Below are 23,094 nucleotides of genomic sequence, written 5' to 3'. Positions count from 1 at the left end.
GGATTGCCGGGTCAAAGGGTAAAGGTTACAATGCCAGTCAGCTGATCCTCCACAACCAGGAAGTCACATCATCTTCTTTGATTGTTGTTCTCCTGTTGAAGATCACCTTGTGATGTGCTGCAGGTCCCTTAAATGTTTGCTAACATTCTTTCTGTTTTTGACTACGATATTGTCTGTCCTGAAAAGATGATAGTTTAACTCCTTTTTATTCAATGACATGTAAAAATCTCAATGTAAACTTACCTGACCTAAAATAACATTTCAAGTTGACTTTTGCATTATTTATCAAATTTGGATGATGTTTCTACAGGTGATTACAGGTTAAGTCATCATGGACAGTGTAGGATCCGTCATTGAACGAGCTCGATCGATCAGTAATGAAGAACTACAAGAGTTCTACCGTGGACTGCAAGAAGCTCTTAAGGTGAAAACCAAGTGGTTATGTTTGTCTGAATCAGAAATAATAATGATGGTGGCACAACAGTGTATATATATGCTAGGATGCTGGATGTATTAAGTATTCATATGAATCCTTCATTTTGGAATTGATCTTACAATATAACTTTTAGAGTTGCAAGTCAGATGCAATTATACATGTACAGGGCGCACATATATTATGATTTATTGGACAGGTTCATATCATATTTGTCCCTAATAAATAATGATTTCTCTCCATCTCTCTCTCTCTCTCTCTCTCTCTCTCTCTCTTTCTCTCGCTGATGTTAAGATATATACTGATATGTACCTTCAATTGATATATTTTGTACTGTTCACCTACTTTGTTTAATAATATGTTCCCTTTACAGAGCCAGTCCATATCAGATGTTATCCCCAGCCTGAGACAGCTGTGGCTGAGCCTGGCCTGTACCAGGTACAGAGGAGATGTCCCATCTGATCTACTCATGTCGCTGTGGCAGGCTGTTAAAGAGCCTCACCTGGGGCCTGTCATGGTCCGCGTGCTGTGTGCTGCTGTACTACAGGTGAGGAACTGAGTGTGATTTGTATCACTGCTGTAAAAACATTCTATATACAGCTCAAAATCAAGGATTACAAGGATTTGTAAAAAAAAAATGAGCAAAGAGGCTATGACACCCTACATGAGCTCTATGCAATGTTACTGATGAGCTTGTACCATTTCATCCCACCCCACAGGAGTTATCCCCGTGCCAGTCTGTATGTCTGAGAGGAGGAGAGCTGTCATCAGGACCACTGTCCTCCTCCAGCCTGGCTCTCACACTGCCTGTAGTGGCTGGGGTGGGGCACTATCATCCAGGTGATGCACTTCAATTATCTGCACCCTCCCTAACAAACTAACAGAACTGAAGAGTGGGCTTGGTAAACGATTTATTTGGTGGAGAACCAATGACAAAACTACGAGAGGGCGGGTGTGGAAAACAACACGTGTGGCTCAAGTGGCGACCGAGCTAGACTGGCTGGCTGGCTTCCCCAGGGATCGTGGCTAATTAATCTCTTTGACCCAATGGCCCAAAGATCCCTTATACTATCAGATCTCTCAGTACCATTGTTATGGTTTGATTTTGTCTGCTATGTCTATGAGGAAGTAGATGTTACCATCAGTACTCAGTAGGGGTGGATACTGGTTTGGCTTAATAAGGTCCAAGTCCAAGTTTAGGTCCAGAGATTTAGTTTGGACCTGATCCTGTCCAGTTGATGTTTTGTTTTATTAGACCAATATTAAGCATAGAGAATTAATACTGACACGCACGACTATAAAAGTTTCTTGGTGAGAAGACTTTCAAGATAAACCAGTGTTTGATATTCAAATGTCACACTTATTTTAAATGCCTTTTTTGTCAGACAGAGGGGAGACTCAAAACACTTTTTATCAAACAAAATAGAAACATATATTTGTACTTTGTTGAGTTTTTTTTGGACTCAGGTTTTAGGCTTTCGGATTTTTTGGACTCGGTTCTTGGATGTAATAAAGGTCCGAATCAGGTCCAGCAAACCGGTATTCACCCCTAGTACTCAGGACTGAACTTTTGCTCCTGTAGACCTGCAGGTGCTGAGAGAGCAGCTGCTGACCTGGCTGACAGGTGCGGGACAGGTGGATACAGCTGCCATCACACATATTCTTGGCTGTCTGTGGGGAATGGACAACTCTGATGTGGTCACCCTGACACAGGAACAGGTAATGTTTCATACTGAATGCCTACATCTTCTATGAGTTCTTAAAAGAAGTGAAATTGCAGCAAGGGCGGGATGGTGGTAACGTTCTGCGGGAGGTGAGCCCGGCCGTTCAGCACGGCGGATGTCGCAAGAATAAGGTGGCACGAGCGGAGGTCAGAGGTCGCTCCCTCCAGAGTAATTCCCTACTATAGACCGATCCCAAAGCCACGCCCCCTGTTCGATTTCGAACACCTCCGTCAAAAACAGGGTTTGACGGACCAAACATGGCTGCCGCGGCTAGGTTGAAAATAATGCCACTGACTTCGGTTTAGCTTTTGTGGCACTGAAACCCTTTCAGAGCGGGCCAGATAAGAATGCTATGTCTTCTATGTTGAAGGCTATATCCACCGGGTAGAAGTGTTTAAGGAGGGGGTAGATGTAGTTGAGGTGAGAGCGTAATGTTTTCGGTCAATGTTAAAGCGGTATGCGCCGCATAGTTTTCCCTTGTCGGTTGGCATCAGCGCCCAGTTTCTGACAAGCAGCCGATGCACGTGTAAAACAAGGTTCATATATCTGTGACAGGGTTCCCACTGTATTGACTGCATGCATAACAGCTGCATGGTATTTAGTAACTAAGAATTAAAATGCATCCTTTTACTTCCCTGTTCACTTTCAAGTTAACCAGTTTCACACACCAGTAACTGAAGAGACGAAACTCTGCGCTAGCGGACTTTGTAGTAGTCAGCATGTGGTACAAGCTTCCTCTCCTTGAGTGCCCGATCTATTTTTTTTTTAAATTCGTTTTTGTTCTGAGCATGCATTCAACCAATACAGCGGAAAACCTGTCCCAGATATACGTACCCTGCTTTACACGTGCCATTTCTGCCCCGCCAACGCTGTTTTTGACGGAGGTGCTCTGAATAGAACAGGGAGTTCTATGGGTCTTCTATTCGTTCGATATGGTGTTTGACAGGATCGGTCTATTGGTCCAGACCAATCCCACTATGATTGGTATTTCATTGTATGCTTCAGTTAATTTGATGGCTGTTGGATTAAGATATTTCTTCAGGTCTTGCAAAGGAATTCCTAAATCTTATGTGCCAACTTGTCATCTTTTTCAGGTGGATGGAGTAAGTAAACAGCTGTGCACCTGGCTGACAACAACCAGCACAACTCAGCCGCCAAACCCCTTCTCAAAAAACATCTTCTCCTCACGGCAGCTGGTGGCTGTTACTGAAGTAAGCCAATGCTGTTTCTGCATCATCCCCTTTACCTCTTTCACTCCTGATACGTACCCATGAATCACACTGAAAAAATACACAGACTCACGTGTAGGATGAGTGTGTGCCAGGACACCACCCCGCATCGAATGCTGGCTGTTACTGAAGTCAATCACTGTCATGAAGGGAATAGAGAATTTCTGTTAGATAGCCTCTTTAAAATGTTTTCATATGACTCGACAGATTCACTCCCGAGCAACAAAAGTGTCTAACAAGCCAATTTTGTATTGGGTACTTTTGAGTGGTTTGATCAAGCAATTGAAATTTGCTGTCAGTAATCGCTTTGGTTTTGAATTTTCAGTTAAGATGATCATCATGCACAAGCACTCATTGCACTGTAACATCTTTAGTCATTTTTCCCTTACCAATCAACAGTAATGTATTTGATTTCTTTTTACTTTGCCTGCTAGGTGGACGAGGCTCCGTCCCATGACATGTTCACGGTCCTGAGTGTGGGACAGTACTACAGCCCCGACCAGTTCCTCAACATGCAGGTCTTCTCCATGATGAGGGGATGGCTTCAAAAGCATCAGTCAAATAATGGTAAGAGCCCCCATTCCTTCTGAAACATACAAAGGAAAGGAAAGTGATTCCAAACCAGTTTAGCTCAAATGAACTCAATGAACAGATGAGCTAATCTTCCACTGGTCGTGACAGAGAAGACAGACGCTATATGCAGTATTTACAGGTTCAATGTACCGGGGAAATTCCCCTAGCTCTTTTCGACAAGCACAATGAACAGTGGACCACGGCTTAACGTCTTGTCCTAAGGACTGCAACCCTTTCCAGTAGCGTGCATGTCGGGTGAGTGACACAGCCGGGATCGAACCCTGGGCTTCTAGTTCCAGAGGCGAAATCGCTAACCACTGGTGTACACACGCTACATACAAGATTTGGCCTTTTGGCACTGTCAGTGGTGTTTGGCAGCAAGGAGAAGGTTGAGACGAGATGCTACTTTTGAGCACTTTGTTCTTATTCTTTACATTCAATAAAGACATAATAAAAACTATGCAGCAGAAATCAAAGCATAATATAAGTAATTATTTCTGCATGATATAAATAAGGATCAGCAAATCAACAAAAATTTAAATAATGATTAATCAAATATATAATGTCACATTTACCCCGGTGTTTCTCCAATTTTCCTTTTCTAACAGCAATATAGTATTTGCCTTACCAAAGAAATAAACATCGAATAAAAGTTGCAAAATTCACTTTCTATTATTTATAGGAGAGTCAGCTGCCATGGGACTCCTGGTGGACAAGATGTGTGAGTACTGCTTGCGTCTGCTGGACCAGTGTGAGAGGAAGGCTGTAGTGCAGCTGGATGCTGAGCTACAACAGGTCAGTCTACAGACTCTTCTAGGTTAGGTCAAAGGGTTTTTAGGGTGATGATAAAGGAGTCCTGTAGTGGATAGCTAAGTAAGAACCAATCAGCACCAAGGACAAGGAATGTGTCAGCCAATCATTAGTGTAATTTTAAATCAAGTGGGAATAATAGGAAAACAACATTAAATTTAACTTTCCCAATGAGGGACTAGGAAACTTAATTTCCTATTATAGCCATGTGTGAGGAAAGCATATCATAGACATCATCATAGATAAGAATGATGGCATATCAGCACTAAGGATATAGAGCTGCGATGTCAAATTGGTTGCAAAATTAAAATCATTGATCTTCTACATTTATCAGTAATTTGAGCACTTATGTAACTTTATGGAAATCATTATTTTGTTGTCAACTGAAAAAGGAATGCATATTAGTTTTCTCTTAGGTTTTGTTTATGTTTACTACATGACAGGCCTGCCTGTCAGAGGTCATCCTCCTGCTGGACACCATGTGCCAACAAAACTCCAGTATGATACCCCGGGTCTTCCCCTCCATCAAGCGTGTGTACAACAGGATACAGAACAACCCCACCTCCAGCATCAACATCATCAACATCCTCCAGTTCCTCCTGCACCACAGCGATGCAGTCATGTACGACATGGCGCCAGCTCTCAACCACTTCTTCACCAAGATCTTAGACAAGCAATGTGTGGATCAGTCGCTGGCTTTTGAAGCAACACTCTTCTGCTTGGAGAACATGGACAACCTCTGCAACAACACATCAGTTCTCAGGAAATTTTTCCCCTGCCTTCTGAAAGTGTTTGCATGGCAGCCCAAGACTTTGTTAGCAGAGTTTGTGGATTTACTCCCAACCATGGTGAGTGAGGAGACAGCCATCGAGGTGCTCCACTGTCTGCTGGACCTGCCAGTCATAACTGCTGCCATGGAAACGGTGATGAGGGTGGAGCAACGTGCATCCCTGACGTTGACGGATCTGAGTCCTGAAGCGACGGCGCAGACTACACCAGAGCTGGCGTACACAGATCCACTCCATCGCCCGCTCTTCAGCTTCATCCTCAGGGCAGAGGGAGGGCTGGGGGATACCATTGATAGGTCAGATATATCAATGAATGAATGAAGACATTTATTGCACACACATACCCACTGGGTTCAGTACAGGTCACAATAGAAAACATATTAACGGGAAATACACATAATATATATCTATATATATACATACAGTGATAAGCTAGCACTAATCTAATGATTACGTTAATTTGGCCTCTTCTTGCTTCTTAGTAATATTGTAAATATACATACAGGTGTGTTTTATAATAGAGGGTTTACCTAAAGCCATTAGCTAGAAATATGAATTGTTCCGCTTTGCAAAGACATATGAAATGAGGAAACCTACATTGAATTTGTTTATAAAGGGCAGCTCTCTCTTGGTTGATCAATGCTTTATTTATCTGTACAAAAAGACAAGGTGTCCAACTGTAGCAGCCAATGGGCAATTGTGTTTCATCCAATGGGCAACTGTGTTGAAAGAAGTTCAATCATACATGTTTGTGACAATTTTTTTTGTATCAACCAGAATAAGTGGTCGTTTTCGGACCAGACCAAATTCAATTTAAAATCCATCTGTCTCCAGGCTGAAGGTGCTTCATGACATCCTCCAGGACTACTCCACCCTTCCTCGTGTTGTCATATGTTCCCAGGCTGCTCCAGTCTTACTCAGGTAAGTAACTTACTTACTTACTTACTTATCCTCTTCGTCCCTTCTGAGACATAAGGCTATGACTTCTTCCCTCCATCTGGGTCTGTCCTGTGCCAGTCAGCAGTTCTCCAGGACGTACCCATGGCTGCCAGGTCGTCTGACACTGTTCTCCTCCATGTGGTCTTTGGTCTGCCTCTTTTTCTCTTTCCTGTTGGCCTCCAGTTCAGGGCAACTTTGGGGATCCTATCTTCTGGCATCCTTAGTACATGCCCTAGCCACTTGAGTCTTCTGCATGTTATCTCAGTGGTGAGTTTTCTACATCCAGTTTTACGATACAGTTCAAGTAAGTAAGTAACCCTGATCTGCAAAAGCCACTTGCAAAGAACTGCAGTTTTCAGATCTTTGATGAAAACTTCTTATAAGACTTGCAAAGTCTGTATCTCATGTAGGAAGCTTTACTTCCATATCTTTAACATTGTTGTTAGCAAAACTGTATTGTTACTTGTTGAAATGCAGTTATATGACAACATTGAAGTTATGAATGGCAGTCTATACATGCAACAGAAGACCCTCCCAACTGATTTATAACTAATACTATTTATCATAAATAAGGGTACTTAGTTTAGTAGCTGGTTTTGCTGCCAATTGTACTGAACTGCTTTTCCTGCAAGCAAACTCCAAACAATCAAACAAATTACCCACAGCATATAACGATTATGTAGCCTGGAATCCAAACCTATTATAGCTCCCGAGTCTCCTCTCCACAAATAGAGGAGACTCGGGAGCTATAATAGGTTTGGATTCCAGGCCAACGATTACTGTAAATGCATTTAAGTTTGTGTGGATTTATTTTGCACCAAGGCGAAAATGGAGTGTTTTAAGTTTGCAGCAGTGCAATAGTCAAATAATGCTACAGTATTGGACAAAAATGTTCGCGGTGGTTTTAAGTTCGCGGTGAAAAGGTCGCCGCAAAAACCGCGAACTTATAACCACCGCAAACATTTCTGCATTTACAGTATGTGCTTCAGGCATATGTTAGATGACTTCTAGCCACCATGTTACAGCTGACATATGTCTGCCCCCTCCCTCCAGGGTGTACCTGCAGACAGTGGAACAGGAGGCCAGTGTGGATCTGTTGGCCAGGCTCTTCCCTGTCCTGTTGGAACGGTCTAGCCTGCTGTATCCAATCAAAAGCTTCCAAACTGAAGTGAAAAGGTAGGTCAGGCACGGATCATAACAGTATTTCTATCCATTCACACAGGAACTGATAGTGACACTGTGTTGTTTCCGTGTTGTTACTGTGTTGTTACTGTCCACTCAGGGTGCTGAGTATTAGGCACTACTGTGGGTGGTGCAAACAGCCCCAGGGGTACCGGTAGAGGAATATTACTGTGTCGTTACTTTTTGTTGCTACTGTGTTGTTACTGTCCACACAGGGTGCTGAGTGAGGCTCTAGTGTGGGTGGTGCAGACAGCCCCAGGGCTAACTGGTACAGGAGTGTTACTGTGCTGTTACTATGTTGTTACTATGTTGTTATCGTGTTGGTACTGTCCACTCAGGGTGCTGAGTGAGGCACTTCTGTGGGTGGTGCCAGGGCTAACTGGTACAGGAGTGTTACTGTGCTGTTACTATGTTGTTACTGTGTTGTTATCGTGTTGTTACTGTCCACACAGGGTGCTGAGTGAGGCTCTAGTGTGGGTGGTGCAGACAGCCCCAGGGGTACGGGTAGAGGAATATTACTGTGTTGTTACTTTTTGTTGCTACTGTGTTGTTACTGTCTACACAGGGTGCTGAGTGAGGCTCTAGTGTGGGTGGTGCAGACAGCCCCAGGGCTACAGGTATAGGAGTGTTACTGTGCTGTTACTGTGTTGTTACTGTCACACAGGGTGCTGAGTGAGGCTCTAGTGTGGGTGGTGCAGACAGCCCCCGGGCTGCTGATAGACAACAGACAGGAGGTGCAGGAGCTCATGTCCAGCCCCAGGAACTTCACAGGGAGGGAGGATGTCTTCTTACACCTGGTGGGTCTCATGAGCAGCTTGAGATTCTTAAAACACAAGTTTGACACAGATTTTGGCAAAGCACAATTATAAGATATGTGCCTAATTGAATGTGTCATAGGATTAATGGTTTTGTTTGCCAGTTCTTTGGTTCAACCATTTATAGTCATTTATAGCTCCATGGCTAAGTGCATCTACACAGGCATACTGTATTATCTAGTCAGCCATGGTACCAATTTGGAGGTGCAGGGCTACCAGTACAAAATGTAGTATGTTAAGGGTTAATCAAACTTCATAATTGATGTCTTGTTACTTTCGTAGCCTTTCCGTCATGCAAGACGTCCTTCAATACTGCTTTCCATTGATTTCGGCACAAGCAAACACACTTTTTTTTGTTCCGTATCCAGGCATGGGCTATAGGGGAGTACATGTCTGTGACATATGACAGGAGATGTACCCCAGATATCATCTCACAGTACTACGAGGTAAGTCATGAGCAACCCATACCTGTTTGGTGGTAAATCGCTTCTTAATCATGTGGGAGGGCAACTTTACTTCACCAGTTTTTCCCTCCCCTAAGGCCACACCAATTTAATTTCTTCGTTAACGGATTTTTTTTTAAATTATAGCAACAACAAAAATCATGAAAACAGAAGGCTGGGGTGAAAACTTGCACCTGACCCTGTTCACACCCTGAAACTTTGTGCACCAAAGTACAGACTTTCCTCTGAGATTCTGAACCTCATCCGCCGTAATGGCGGGAGAACCAAGATGAGGTAATCAGTGTGTGTCCTTCACCCTTGTTCCAGGTGGTCGAGTGTCTGCTGTACGAGCTGTCAGTGTCCCAGCTGGGAAGGACAGAGACGCCCCTGCAGGACCGGGCCAGGCTCACTGCTGTGCTGATGACAGCCCTCGCTAAGGTACTTATTTATTTATTTAGATTTACCACATTTGGAAGAGGGCGCCCCAAAATAAGATGGAGTGACAATCTAACTAAACAACTGGGCCCTACATGGCCAAGAACTGCTTGACAGAGGAAAATTTGGAGTCTGACAAGGTAGGGGTTCCTCCAAAGGAGTGATGATACCCTGGAATGATGATGACCACATTTGTAGAAGGATTGGCATAACAGGTGACTATCGACTTTTCAAGATGTCAACCCAGACCATACTGTAAGGTTTGGACCATCCATCGCACACCAGGGCATGCCCCTGCTCTTTTTTGAAAGAGTATTACAAATATGAGAACAACTTGGTGGACTCCTAAGAGCCCCAACCTGTAACTCACTGTTGAAGCAGTATGGATTTCAGCTCAGGCATCTATAATAGAGTTCTGAGTGTGATTCTGGTAGTGGCAGACAAGATTATATTAGACTAACATGTCCTTGAACAGAGCAGAGATCCTGTACCAGATCACGTTATGTGCAAAGCTTGTGTAACTCCATATTTTCCCCCAGCTTGCGACCCGTTGCCAGGACCTGATGCCCCGCGTCCTCCTGTTGATTATACCACACTAACATGTCCTTGAACAGAGCAGAGATCCTAGACCAGATCACGTTATGTGCAAAGCTTGTGTAACTCCATATTTTCCCGCAGCTTGCGACTCGTTGCCAGGACCTGATGCCCCGCGTGCTCCTGTGTCTGACTAAGATCACCCAGCAGCTGCCTGCCTCGGGCTCCCAGGATCCCGGTGATGCTGTCTTACTGGCACGAGCACCTGTCCTCATCAACTTGTGCAGGATGCCAAAGTTAGTGTTGTCACTGTCATTTGCACATCTGTATCAAGAATTGAAGTGTGCATGGTATTTTATCAATCTCTATCAAGGCGCAAGAAAACTTGAACACGATCTGGAGCTAAACGAGGCTGCGAGAAGGCAAAAGAGACACGCCCCGTGCCAGACTACAGCATTCACCTGCTCTACATGTGGCAAACTTTGCAAGAGCAGAGCTGGACTCGCGGCCCACGGCAGAGTCCATCGACATTGAACTGAACATCCGTCAGGATGACAAGAAGAAGTTACATTGGAACACCTGGAAAGTGATAAATTAGTTGTTTGTTGCAATGTGTTCACACAAACACACACACATATTGAGACACAAACATCAAGACACACACACAGATGCACATCCATCCTGAACTGTTTCTAAGTGTCTGGTGTAAAGCCAAAGTTTCTAATGTAGTCTGTTTTCATGCATAAATATGTTGTGTATATCTGTGTTGTCTCTGCAGTGTTGCACCCCTGTTGTCGTCCCTACCAGCGGAAACTGATGACAACAGGTGTGTTCTTATTTGTATTTCACAGTTTGTCAAACTTTCAGCATTATCCCAGTAAGCCTTCATCAGATTGACTTATCTTGCACCTGAGGCTTACAAATTTACATCACCCATCATCAATATGGAAGCAGCCACCAAATTGGTAGCCTTGGATAAAGTCCATAGGACAATACAGAAATATTGATGTTACAGAATTTGTTTTAGTTGTTTGCATTATCCTGATGGAATTGGGTACAATGTACATTGTATGTCATGCTACAAGGATCCCAACTCATGTTGCACAGATTCTGTAACACTGTTTCCTGTTTCTACAGTAAACTTCACCAGGACCAGAACAGCTCGTCCTGTCTCCTGCTGCAGCTCACAGAAGCTGTGATGAAACAGAGTCAACAGTAGTTTCTGTACTGTGCAGTAACAGGAACAGTAGTTTCAGCACTGTACAGTAGCAGTAGTTTCAGCACTGTACAGTAACAGGAACAGTAGTTTTTGCTCTGTACAGGAACAGTAGTTTCAGCACTGTACAGATACTGCGTCATACAAAAACTATTGCACATGAACACCTGTCAAACATCTTTATTATTTTCTGTCTGTCAAACTGGAAGATAACAAATGAAATAAAAAATTAAATGAGGCGTGTATCTGTTGAGTTCCCTGAAAGTAAAGGCAAGCTGTTTTAAGTTATCAGTTTGCAACTGTACATATAGCTAGTTAACTGTTTGCACCATAGAAAACTTAAAATCCTCTCATAAAGTTTTTTGTGCATGTAGAGTAATTTTAGCTGTCTTTTTCAATGATTATCGTTCAACGAAAACAATCCTAAACATCAATATGGACATTGTTGAGAAACACTGCAAGCACAAGACATTCACACATGCCCCATCAGCTGGACAATACAATATCAACGCCCATGTACATGCAGTTGTTATTCAAATCTGATAGGAACCAACCGTATTGTCTGTTGGCAACCTAAAGCATGTAACTACATTGTACTAAGTTTCCATCCAACATGATTAAATTGTATAGCATCATGACGTTTTCAGCTATCATGCAAAATACTGTTACAGTACAGCAAAATAACTTAAGGGCACTGGTACACAACATGTAGTCTCCACCAGACTAACCGCGCCGGCTATAGGGAGAACATTGGCCGGGGGACTTTGGCCATGGAGGGTATTGGACCCTATCTCCATAGCCGACTCCCTTCATACAGTTGACTCTATTTGGCCAATTTCTACTATTTTCCCAGCGGAGGCTGGTAGAGTCTACACAACATGGCTCAAACATCTATCAGACATCTATAACAAGGCACAATTTAATCTTCACCACCAGTTAGCCTGTCACAGTCAAACATACCTGTTTCTGTGGTGACGGACGCATCAAACAACCCAGTTTTTATATATATATATTATGTACCAGATACACCTAGGTTTTCGTTGGAGGTCAACATTTAATCTCTCTGGCAATCCCTTTTCCAACAAACCCCAAGTTGTTTTAGGAAAATATCCATTAGCAATTTTGTTAGACTGGTCTTCTTCATGTAGTTTATTCCAAAATATGACTATGTAACAAATGGGAAATGCAGATATTTTTGATATGGCTTTGTCCAGATATACTTGTCTCTAAACCTGACCCCAAAGTATTGGGGGATTTTTTAGTGCATCCTTGTTGGGAAATTAGACTTCTTTTCCAGGTAAGTTCACAATGGAAACTGTAGCATCCACCTTCAACTATCTTCAACAACTATTCCAAAATATGACTAGATAGCAAATGGGAAATGCAGATATTTTTGATATGGCTTTGTCCAGACATACTTGTCTCTAAAACCTGACCCCAAAGTATTGGGGGATTTTTAGTGCATCCTTGTTGGAAAATTAGACTTCTTTTCCAGGTGGGTTCACAATGGAAACTGTAGCATTCAACTATCTGTCGTCCTCAGCATCAGAGAGAGGTTCGTCATTCACCGTGATTTTGCGGAGTCGCTTTCCAATCCCCCCTGCCATCTGGGGAACCTGTAGCCATCTGCACTCATGGTGATTCTCTTCCTCAACATCTTCATCTTCTTCCCCATCTTGATGTTCTTCTTGACAATGTTTATGCTGAAAATCTGGCATGTTGTTAAGGAATATGTCAATGGAATTTCTTGTGTGTGTGCTTGTGTGTGTGTGCTTGTGTGTGGTTTGTCAGAAGATGAGAAAATTAGGCAAACAAATTCCTCACAAGATCAAGGACTTTGGACAAATGTTTCTCTAAAAAATGGCAGCATACACATGTTCTAAATGCACTTTGGTTCAAAGAATAATCGTTAGTCTCTGCATTTCTCATCTTCTGCTTTTTCCTGTATCACAACTCCAGAAGAAGATACACAGGTACGAGACGTAATTCATCACACGTTTAATTTGCTTCACAGGAAGCGGCAAGTCAATCACGTCAGGTCAATGCAGAAGCTACAGATTGAATCACAAAATTTCCATGAAAGAACGTTGTCTACTTTTCGTCTGACATGGTTTGAGCCTGTATACAGGAACATACAGATTTGGGGCTGTACACCACTCCTGGGGACCATAGAGTAACCCAACAATTGTGGTCTGCATTGAAAGAGCTTTTTGTCTTGTAGAAACAGCATCTTTAAACATCTGCAAGTTTTCTTGGCAGACTGATTTGTAAAATATCACATCAGTTTCATCCAAACCACTGGCTGTATTCACCAAACAACTGTCACGAAATCAGCAAAGCAACACTGTCACAGGTTGCTGTATTTTGTTTGACCAGTATCTTTACTTTTTACTTCAGCACAAATTTTCCCTTTTCATCAAATATTCAACATGACAGCTGCTTCCAAAGTGCCATTGCTTAAAGCTCTCGGACTACAGACTACTTTTTGCTGTGTTATCTTACAGTAATCTCTGGTTAGCCAACATTATGCCTTCCTCTGTTACATATTCGAACATGTACATACCTCTACACCATAGACATCTGTTTCAAACTCTCATTGTCAGTCCTTGAGCCTGTGAGGACCTAACATACATGTACACAATATTCAGAATCATACACATAACAATTCATACAAAACAAGCATGGTGGAGCCAAACTTTGGAACCAAGAAAAAAATCTCAGGTACATAAAAACCTGTACCTTCTCCATAACATTAAACTCTTCAAAACACAGTGTGAAAACCTTGCACTATTCTGTCTTTCAAGGCTCTATATAGCAGCATCCTATACATGTTACTTCATTCTCAAACATTCTGTCTAAAGTTGACAACAAGTTTTTCCTTTAAATGTTAATGGGTGACTGAATATAACTTTCAATATTGCTATAACCTTCAAGGTTGTTTTTTTCCTAGGATAATGTACTACTTTGAATCTACAGTCTTACATGCATATACTTGGATATTTGAGGTCTGGTAGTTTATAAATTGGCTTTTTCAACTGTATAATACCATCTAATTTTGCGTAGTAGGACATATATTTTGGAAAGTTAACCCATGCATAACAAGTTTATCTTCTAGTAGCATTTTTCCTGGTTTTCAGAAATACCACAACAAATCAAGTGTTAAATCACAAAGTCTGTGCAAGTTAGATCTACAACAAACCAAAAGTCAATCTCACACAAAATTCAAACCCCATTCCTAACCCTGAACAAATCTATAGCCCTATATACTCTAGTCCTCCATAGTAATGTTTCTGAACAGGTAGGACATGGACTCTTGGTTGTGGATACGTCGGATGGCCTCGGAGATCAGCACACTTATGTCCACTGTCTTGATCTTGTGGCACTGCAGCTTCTGCACCTCATGTGACACCGAGTTGGTCACCACAATCTGCGGGGACAAGTCCAGTGATGGTTAGTCGGCACACAGAATTTTTACAATTGATAATAACATGTGCTATACACCTTAAGATGAGAAAAGAGCCAACATTACTAATAAAGACATAATTTTTCAGTCTCTGCTTTGTGAGGAAGGACAAAACATTTAACTACCGGTAGTTTGTGTGTTGTAATTTTGGGGATATTTTAGAAACAATCTTATCGTCATCATCATCAGTCGACGTGCTTTCGCTATGACGGGGTTATACCGCCCCTTACGGGGTGACATACCATTTCGTTGGGTGACATACCATTTCGTTGGCTGTCATACAAGACGGGGATGCGCCATATCGTCATACATGATCTTAAATAAAGATATAGCACTTGCACCCCGCATTACCCAATACACAAGCCAAGTTCAGTGCACAACAATCAATGTCCAAAGATGCTAAGAAAGTGGGGTGAAAATCAGACCTCGTCAATGGTAGATTCCTCCAGTAGTCTGGGGGCGTCCGATGACAGCAGACCGTGGGTCGCCATGGCGTAGATCTTGTACGCGCCTCTGTCTTTCAACATGGACGCGCACGCAACAAAAGTCTCCACATCGTCGATGATGTCATCCTGTTCAGTTTAAAAGTCAAGAGAATATTTCAACATACACATAAACTTTTCAGTATTTCTAGTAATTCATGAAAATCATTCAGGATACACATACACTTCTGAAGCCTTTTATTTAAAATCAGAAGTATGGCTAGAAAAGTTCTTAAGATAAAATAGGGTCATCTTACAAGCTAGTCCAACATTGCTTTCTTTTCAAAACATTGACCTATATAATGAGGAATGTACCACAAATGAGAATTGTTACAATTGGAAAGGTTTGCTCATAGGGTAACATGTTGGTATTACCCACACCTCTGGGTGCAACAGAACGAAACTCTCCATGTTACCACTTACCACGATGATGGCTATGCGGCCCCCTACATCTCCTACAACGTTGATTGGAGGTTTTTCCTTGGCCGTTAGCACTGAAACACAAGATGGTACAGAAGAATGAGCCTAGGTTTCTCAAGTAACGGGAGGAATAGTCTCTGTCAAGTGAAATAAATGTACATTGTACATTTCGCAGCCGCACCACAACCGGCAGGATATGATGAGCACCGACAGTGAGGCATTGTCGCAATCTCCAAAGTTTTCGGTGCCAGCATTCCCAAGGAGTCGACAGACTTATCGTGGCTCCAGAAACTAAAATGCACCATGCACAAAGAATATGGTGGTTAATAAGTGGCTGTAGACAGAAATGGGATTTTTTTTTTCACAGATACAGAATCTAGGGTAGCAGAAACAAACAGAAGTGCTCTGCTATGAAAGTTGAATTGAAACAAAGCAAACCAAGAATGCAGAGAAAAACCACAACCATTTTGGTGAGCCGTACCTACCTAAGCACGCATAAGCTTTTTTGTTGCAATCTCGGCCATATTCTGCATGATGAAATGCTCTTTGCCAGCATCTTTAATAAGGATACTACTCTTTCATAACAACATTTCTATTCAAGGATAATACATCCTTTCAAACGGCCATATAATAGAATCATGCACATTAGACAGACATGCAAGGTCACTCACTCCCCAGATTTATTCAAACAAGAATCAACATTATTTTGCCACATTAATGTAAAGAGCAACTGGAATAAGGAACCCAGGACTGAGAAAAGGACAAAGAAGTGATCGTACTTGGGACTCCGATTCCAATGTCAGCTGACCAATAGCGTCCACCTACAATTGCGGTGACGGGATACAAGAGTTTGAAAATGAAAAAGATTTTCAGACTAATCATTGGAGAAATTAAGAGGTCTAAAGCCATTCATTAGGCTATGAGGCATGTAACAGCCCCCTAACTCTAAGTTGGAAGAAGAGAGGTTAGGGGAAGTGTCTTGCATCTTCTTGCATCTTGAACCTGAAAGGGAAATCTCTGGCAGAATCCACAGCAGTTGCTGAAAAACCCTAAAGTTAGCAGATCTTTTCAGTTAACTTAAAATCACATACAGCCATTCCCATTTGTACAATAGGAAAAGCCTTCCATACACTACTACTACAGCACCACTGGTGCTACTAAAACAAAACAAGCAATACACACAAAATGTAAGGCATGCGGCTATAGCTACAAATTGACATAGAAATACAGACTACTTAATGTTGAAAAGAATGTTAGTGTCAGAGCAAACTGTTATATTATAAAGTTAAGTAACATATCCAGCATCCAGTGGTACAAACACATGCAGTCTGTATGGCAACAGGACAACACCAAAGTTATGGAAAAACTCTACACCTCTTCACACAAATGTTGTACTTCTACAACTGCCTATGTCAAAAACCCTCTACATTACATCCTTACACTATCTACAAATTGTGCTGAAGGGTTTTGGTAGTAGAGTAGGCATGACAGATATCTGTCCTTCTGTGAGGCAATCTGCTGGGAATGCCAGGAGGTGGAAAAAAAACATGCAGGAGATTTTATCTAAGTCTGCTGCAGAGGAAACCTCACCGTCCCGAGCGCAAGGACTACTTCCTGGGGAGTCTGTAGGACAAATGACAGGGACACAGCATGGGCCATTACATCATGGTGGAACTTACACTACATACTACTAATGGGGGTGGGGAGGGGGGCATGGCGGAAAAATGTCTGATCTAGTTATCATCTACAGTAGGGCCATACTTCAGTTTGTCTCTGGCCCATATAACAAACAACTTTTCACTACAGCAGCTTTTAAGGCAAGGATTGTTGCTACACTAGGCTAAGCATTTTGATGCACTTTTAGCTCAGAATGCAAACCTTCAAGACAATTTTCATCTTCATTTGTAAAGAGTGAGAACTAGATCACACACTTTGTGTCAAGCTGTTAACCTTACAGCTACTGTATGAGACAAACATGTTTTGTCATTGGTGATGTTACAATGTGAGATTGACGGGCAGATCATGATGCAGATGATGTTTGATCAGTATTAAAGTTTCAATCATGTTGCATTTTGATTCACTGTTAATCATTTAACTGCTCATCCCACCATGCAGTGATTGGACTGCTCAAAATGAAATATTGTTAGAACTCTGTGTTATCCTTCACCACGCATGAACTAACTAGAAGGTGACACGCAAGGCCAACAAGGCACTGAAAGCACGAGAACACGCCAGCACTACAATCCACACGCGTGCTACGAGGGTTGGCTGAGTTGGCAGGGTAGTCCATGCTACATGTATGTACAACTGGAGGGCGTTCCACTGTTATAAGGCCACACACGAGACGTCCAAGAGGTGTTACTCACTAGGCCATTCTAACCCAGTATTCTGAGCGACGACCGGCGGAGGCGAGTGGCGCCCGTCGATCGCATCGGACTCTGCCTCTTTGGTTTCACCGTGGATGACCGCCAGCCCCAGCCGAAGCCTCTCGGCAAGCGACTGTGCTCTGAAACATATTGCTATGTGACGACAGGCAAACCAACAAGGAATACTACCAACAAAATACTAGCACTTGTCATCATCCTAATGATTTAGACAGTAAGCTGGAGTAGACTTGCTTTCTTTCATACGAATCTTATTGTAACAGGAATAAAATTTTAATATAACATTAAAACTGACACTACACAGTACAGTACAGTACAACATATCCTCTACCAATGTCTGCAACAATGTACCAACATATAAATTGCAGTTAAATACTACAACAGCAAGATACAAACTGTACTAATGTGTCAGCGTCAAGTAACAACTTTCTGAACAGACAAAACCCAACCCTACCTTCTTGCAGATCCTGGGTTCTTAGCAACTATGACTGCATTTCTATAGTCTGGGATCTGAAAGTACATTGCATAAAAACATGTCAACTTTGCACAAGAAAAGGACAACTGATGTGGAAGATATCACATTTCCGTCTTTACCGTGGATTCAAACCCAAAGCTTGAATGCACCTACCTGTTCCTGTATGTACTGTAGCAGGAAAGGCGATGCTCTCAAGTTGTCCACAGGGACATCAAAGAAACCCTGGATTTCCTTAGCATGGAGATCCATTGTGATCAGGTGTGTCATGCCTATAGAAGATGCCGACACAAGAAACATTAATCAATCGTAAAATTATAGGAAAACCATAGATACTTCATTAAAAGTACTGGACTGATTCAAATTGAGTTAAGTGCATGAGACAACACCCTATGCATGTCAATGAGGCCACCGCAATGAACATCTGCCTCCATCTGCCACAAAACCGATAATCCATCACTCCAGTATTGTGTGCTGGGCTCCGATGGGACAAGAACTACAAATCAATACTACCAGTGGTGTACAGTACACATATTGATTGATCTTGTCCATACTTTTTCTTTCATCACATCACTATTTCCATCGCATACATTAGATACCACAAATAATACCTTATAATATTCTTTTCTGTCAATTCAATCATACAAGAAAGCTTTTAAAACAAATCTGTATGCATTGCATGTCTTCCTCGAACTGAAGTAAGTGATTCTCTAAATTAACACCACTCTCATGGGATCTTTTTATGGTGATTCGATACAGAAGTATTTGAGTGTGTAGTTAAAACAATTCCCACGAATGTGTGCCAACAACAACCAGGATTCATCCATGTCGACCTTAACAAGAAATCTGCAACTACAAATACACACAAGCTCACACAAACACAAAGGCCCACCACACAAACAATGTTTCTCTCTCCATGCTTTACCCACCTGCTTTACACAATAGACTGGCAAGTAGTTTGGCGGGGATGGATCCTCTTTTTCTCATCTTACTCTGCTTGCTGTAAGGCAGGTACGGGATAACGGCTACGATGCTCTCCGCACAGGACGTCTTACATGCATACATCATAATCAACAGCTCCATAATACTGGTGTTCACCTCCCTGGAAAGTAAAGGAAAATTTAGTTTTGATGTAATGCAATTACAGGCAACATTTCTCAACTTTTCTACTTAAGTCAGACTGATATCAACATTTGCATCTTTTTATTTTTTAATTTTTTTTAATTTCATTTTGCAAAATAACAAATAAACGCAGTAAAAATACAATAAGGCAACACATATATCACGGATCCAAAGCAAAAGTATGACAGAACAAACAAATAAAATCAAAAATCAATATAATACCAGCCAAGTAACACAACACTAACACAGGAGAGAAATCAATGATAACATTTTTTTTCAGCAATCAAATAACATTATATAAATAAAGAATGGGAAAGATCATCAACCTAATGCAAATGCAAGTGAGTCCCATTTTAGGTAATGGGTCTCAATCTTGTTTCTTCTTTCATTTGCATCTTTCCAGAAGTTTCTCTTTACTGACAAACATAAATTGTCTTAGTTATATTGCGACATACATCTATACTTGATCAGTAAATTAGGTGATAACCAGTTAATACACAGTGTGTATTCATAATACTCACTTGCTTCCAGTCTGAATGATGAAGACATCTTGCCCTCTGACGGAACAATCTATATCTACTTTAGTTTCTGCAGGAGGAAAAAAACAACAGTATCACACATTTTCACAACAAACTTTTTTTGAAGTGGTACACAATCAAATGGCTTCGCACAAAAGCAATAGATGTGAAGTTATCTTTAGTTTACTGAGTGACCTTAATTTTGTTGTGAACAATAAGAAAGGCAAATGCAGTAATTATAGATATCTACAATGTTACTTATCAATATTTGATAAGTAATCATTAACTATAACACAGTCAATGTCAAACATTGCACACTCAAGAAGCTATGCTAATAGTACAAAACTTCAATACCTGCATTCTCGTCATTTCTCACCGAACAGGGTGCAAGTTCCAATCCAAGACGGCTGAAAAATATAATTCAACAACTTAGCTTACAGAAATTTGACATGTGAAACTATCGACCACTAAACATCCTTTTGGCCATGGCAACTGTTACTGATTTCTATGTCTAGTGGAGAAATAGACTTAGTTAAAGCATAGACATCAACAGACAACAACAACATTTCTTTCATGTGTACAAAATCATCTTAGGCCAACTAAATCATAGGGAATCAGGAACATCAGTGTCAACCTGACAAGAGAGACTGATCCATGGTGCTGGAATTCTTTGATGTCTAGTGACAGGTGTAACAGCTGGTAATTATCATGATTGTTTTCAACTGCACCAGCATTCTTCCACATCAATGCACACATTCAGAGAAGTGTACTGAGGTGTAATAATGTTACACTTGAAAATGCAAACTTATTCTATAGTATACCCAGTCACATGGCTAGCTTACATCATACTGTCTCAAATAATTTATGAGGACAATCACCAAGCAGATGTTGGGGTGATCAGCTAATGACATAATTTTTACCAACTGCTTTTTTTGATGACTCCAAAGTCCAAAGTCTGAACTCAGTCCTAACTTCGTAATCATAGGCCATTTTCTCGTTTTATCAGATGACTGTCAAGTCTACATGCCCTCTTCATTACGTCAAATATAACAGTTTATAATTTTAGGCTGCTTATCGGCTTCTGTCTGGTCACAAATACTGAAATAGTTAACCTCGTGATTTGGACTCCTAAAAGCTGATGACCCAATCAGGCAAGTATGCTATGAACAGCTGATTTATAAACCAGATGTGTCCGTCTACTGACGTGCCATAATACATGTAAACCATCAAGGTATCAGCATTCCACAATTACAAACCATAAATTATTTGTGAACCTCCCTGCTATATAATTCATTAATTGATTTGCAAATTTTTTGCCATTTTCATCCCTCAGAAGCACACAAATTATGTCGAGACATTTACACTGTGAAGCCATCACAGGTCAAATCATGAGCCCATTCGGTGCAGCGCTGCACAGATCGGTATCGTATTATATGTGGAACGGCATGCAGAAGACTCATAGGACTGTTATGCTAGTTCAAGTCCGCAGATAAAACCCTTTTGGCATCCATGCAGAAAATTTATGAGCTGACCCACAACACCTACCTCGCCGGGTTTGCGGATTCGATGGGGTGGTCTACAGGGGTGGGCTAGTGGGGTGGGCTACCTCAGCATCTACCCTTTCTGGACCTCAAGGCTGTGCATGGGGGTTTGGCCTCTTACGGAATTTCCTTGAAGAGGATCTGGGTCAAGCTGTGGGTGGGCTAGAGGGAAGGTAACAGCTGATCATATGGCAGGTGGGGGGGGGGGCAGGTGTACATGTAGGTGCACCAAGACTGGTAGAAAAGCCATTTATCATAAACAAACTTCCAAGTACTCAGTATACAATTAGGATTTTAGGGAAGAGGTACAAGGGGAAATAAACTGGAAGTTGCATAGGACAGCTAGGGAATGAGAGAGCCTTTGTTTGACAAAATTCAAAACATATGTCTCACATTTAGACTAGAATGCACCTGAATGCATGTGCTTGCATACAATGTACAATGGATTTGTGGTTATGTGTGTCAGTGTGCATGAGCGTGGGTTGGAATGTTTTAAGTGTGTGTGTTTGTACAATGTATAGTGTTGCTTTTGTTGCTCATTTCTTTTTTGTAGCCACAACGCTACTGTCCTGTTGGCCTGACTGAGCAGTATATAAAGGAACAGGGAACATAGTCCTCCATGTTTAAAAATCTAAAACTGGGGATAACAAACTCCTGCACAATGTAAATGTATGCAGTATGCTCATTGCCCACCTCCATCCCCCACTGTAGCATCCCCAAAGCATTTATGATCCTTCAGCAAAATAAAGCATTCTTTCCGGCCCTCCCACAGAGTGACCCATCTTTTCCTCAAGGAAATTCCATTCAATGCTAAACCCCCATGCACAGCCTTGAGGTCCAGAAAGGGTAGATGCTGAGGTAGCCCACCCCACTAGCCCACCCCTGTAGACCACCCCATCGAATCCGCAAACCCTACCTCGCCACCAGTCGCGCCAAGTCAGGGTGGGAATTCCCCGTAAATAAAAGCAACCCGGTCTTCGATGCAATATTCATTGCGGGGGGTGAGTTCCTGGGCATCTCATATGCCCAGGTACAGCTAGAAAGAAAATTGGGGTTGAACGGAAACGAAAGAAAGAAGGAAAGAGGAGGGAAAATTGACGCAGCACGTAATGGCGCGAACTGTCTTGACCATCTACCCTCAGAAGTAGTGGCTTTTGATAATTTATCCCATGAACCAATGCGGTACATAGCTCAAAAACTGTTGCGTACTGCATTCTGGGTAATGTGTGAGATTTTATTCGTGTGTAACCAAGGTAAAGCATGTGACCAATCAGAGCAGACTGATCAGAAAAAGGAGGGAAAGTGATCAAAACAACCCCCTGTCCATTTAGGATCCTTGTCTTCCCTCCGTTGTTTTCCAGTTCTGCGGAGTTGTACGCGTCTGCAGGCCATGCCTGCCCCATGATGAGCACATCGGCGTACTTCAGGCCGGTAACACGCAGCCAGGCAGCCCAGGGTGGCAGCAAATTCGCCGATCTGAAGGCCAGAGCCCAGGCTTTGCAGACCACGAGGTCAAGAGGGGGAAAATCAACACCCACTGCCCCTGGAGGGCTGCGGATTTTTCGGACCCC

At 42.1% G+C, this 23,094-nt stretch overlaps 2 protein-coding genes across 11 annotated transcripts; one reads left to right on the top strand and one right to left on the bottom strand.

Annotated features, from left to right (window-relative positions):
• The first annotated feature begins 1 nt into the window (after nucleotide 1).
• LOC136439933 (AP-5 complex subunit zeta-1-like) lies at nucleotides 2-11,364 on the top strand. 5 transcript variants are annotated; one of them, XM_066435602.1, is made up of 17 exons: nucleotides 2-123; nucleotides 321-424; nucleotides 807-980; nucleotides 1,153-1,273; nucleotides 2,016-2,152; nucleotides 3,252-3,368; nucleotides 3,821-3,953; nucleotides 4,642-4,754; nucleotides 5,213-5,853; nucleotides 6,392-6,478; nucleotides 7,550-7,672; nucleotides 8,343-8,475; nucleotides 8,862-8,939; nucleotides 9,264-9,374; nucleotides 10,050-10,201; nucleotides 10,684-10,731; nucleotides 11,043-11,364. In XM_066435602.1, exons 2-17 carry the CDS (start codon nucleotides 332-334, stop codon nucleotides 11,122-11,124), a joined length of 2,343 nt encoding a protein of 780 aa, XP_066291699.1. In that variant the 5' UTR covers nucleotides 2-123; nucleotides 321-331; the 3' UTR covers nucleotides 11,125-11,364. The 5 variants fall into 5 exon arrangements, with proteins under 5 accessions (XP_066291699.1, XP_066291697.1, XP_066291698.1 ...); XM_066435600.1 differs by having other exon boundaries at nucleotides 311-424; XM_066435601.1 differs by having other exon boundaries at nucleotides 2-134; nucleotides 311-424.
• On the bottom strand, nucleotides 11,286-22,681 carry LOC136439935 (phosphoribosyl pyrophosphate synthase-associated protein 2-like). Of its 6 annotated transcripts, XR_010756601.1 has the most exons (14): nucleotides 22,440-22,681; nucleotides 20,337-20,389; nucleotides 19,986-20,052; nucleotides 19,272-19,444; nucleotides 18,499-18,614; nucleotides 18,325-18,380; nucleotides 17,853-17,992; nucleotides 17,077-17,109; nucleotides 16,266-16,307; nucleotides 15,490-15,560; nucleotides 15,010-15,156; nucleotides 14,449-14,548; nucleotides 12,553-12,832; nucleotides 11,286-12,353 (listed from the first exon to the last, which is right to left on the bottom strand). XR_010756601.1 is itself a non-coding variant. In XM_066435608.1 (13 exons), exons 1-13 carry the CDS (start codon nucleotides 22,538-22,540, stop codon nucleotides 12,648-12,650), a joined length of 1,284 nt encoding a protein of 427 aa, XP_066291705.1. In that variant the 5' UTR covers nucleotides 22,541-22,681; the 3' UTR covers nucleotides 11,286-12,647. The 6 variants fall into 6 exon arrangements, 5 of the variants coding, with proteins under 5 accessions (XP_066291705.1, XP_066291706.1, XP_066291707.1 ...); XM_066435608.1 differs by having other exon boundaries at nucleotides 11,286-12,832; XM_066435609.1 differs by lacking the exon at nucleotides 17,077-17,109 and having other exon boundaries at nucleotides 11,286-12,832.
• Between the last annotated feature and the right edge of the window lie 413 nt (nucleotides 22,682-23,094).

This window comes from Branchiostoma lanceolatum, chromosome 8 (assembly GCF_035083965.1).
Source record: "Branchiostoma lanceolatum isolate klBraLanc5 chromosome 8, klBraLanc5.hap2, whole genome shotgun sequence".
Taxonomy (NCBI): domain Eukaryota; kingdom Metazoa; phylum Chordata; class Leptocardii; order Amphioxiformes; family Branchiostomatidae; genus Branchiostoma; species Branchiostoma lanceolatum.
This window is presented reverse-complemented; position numbering and strand designations above follow the sequence as displayed.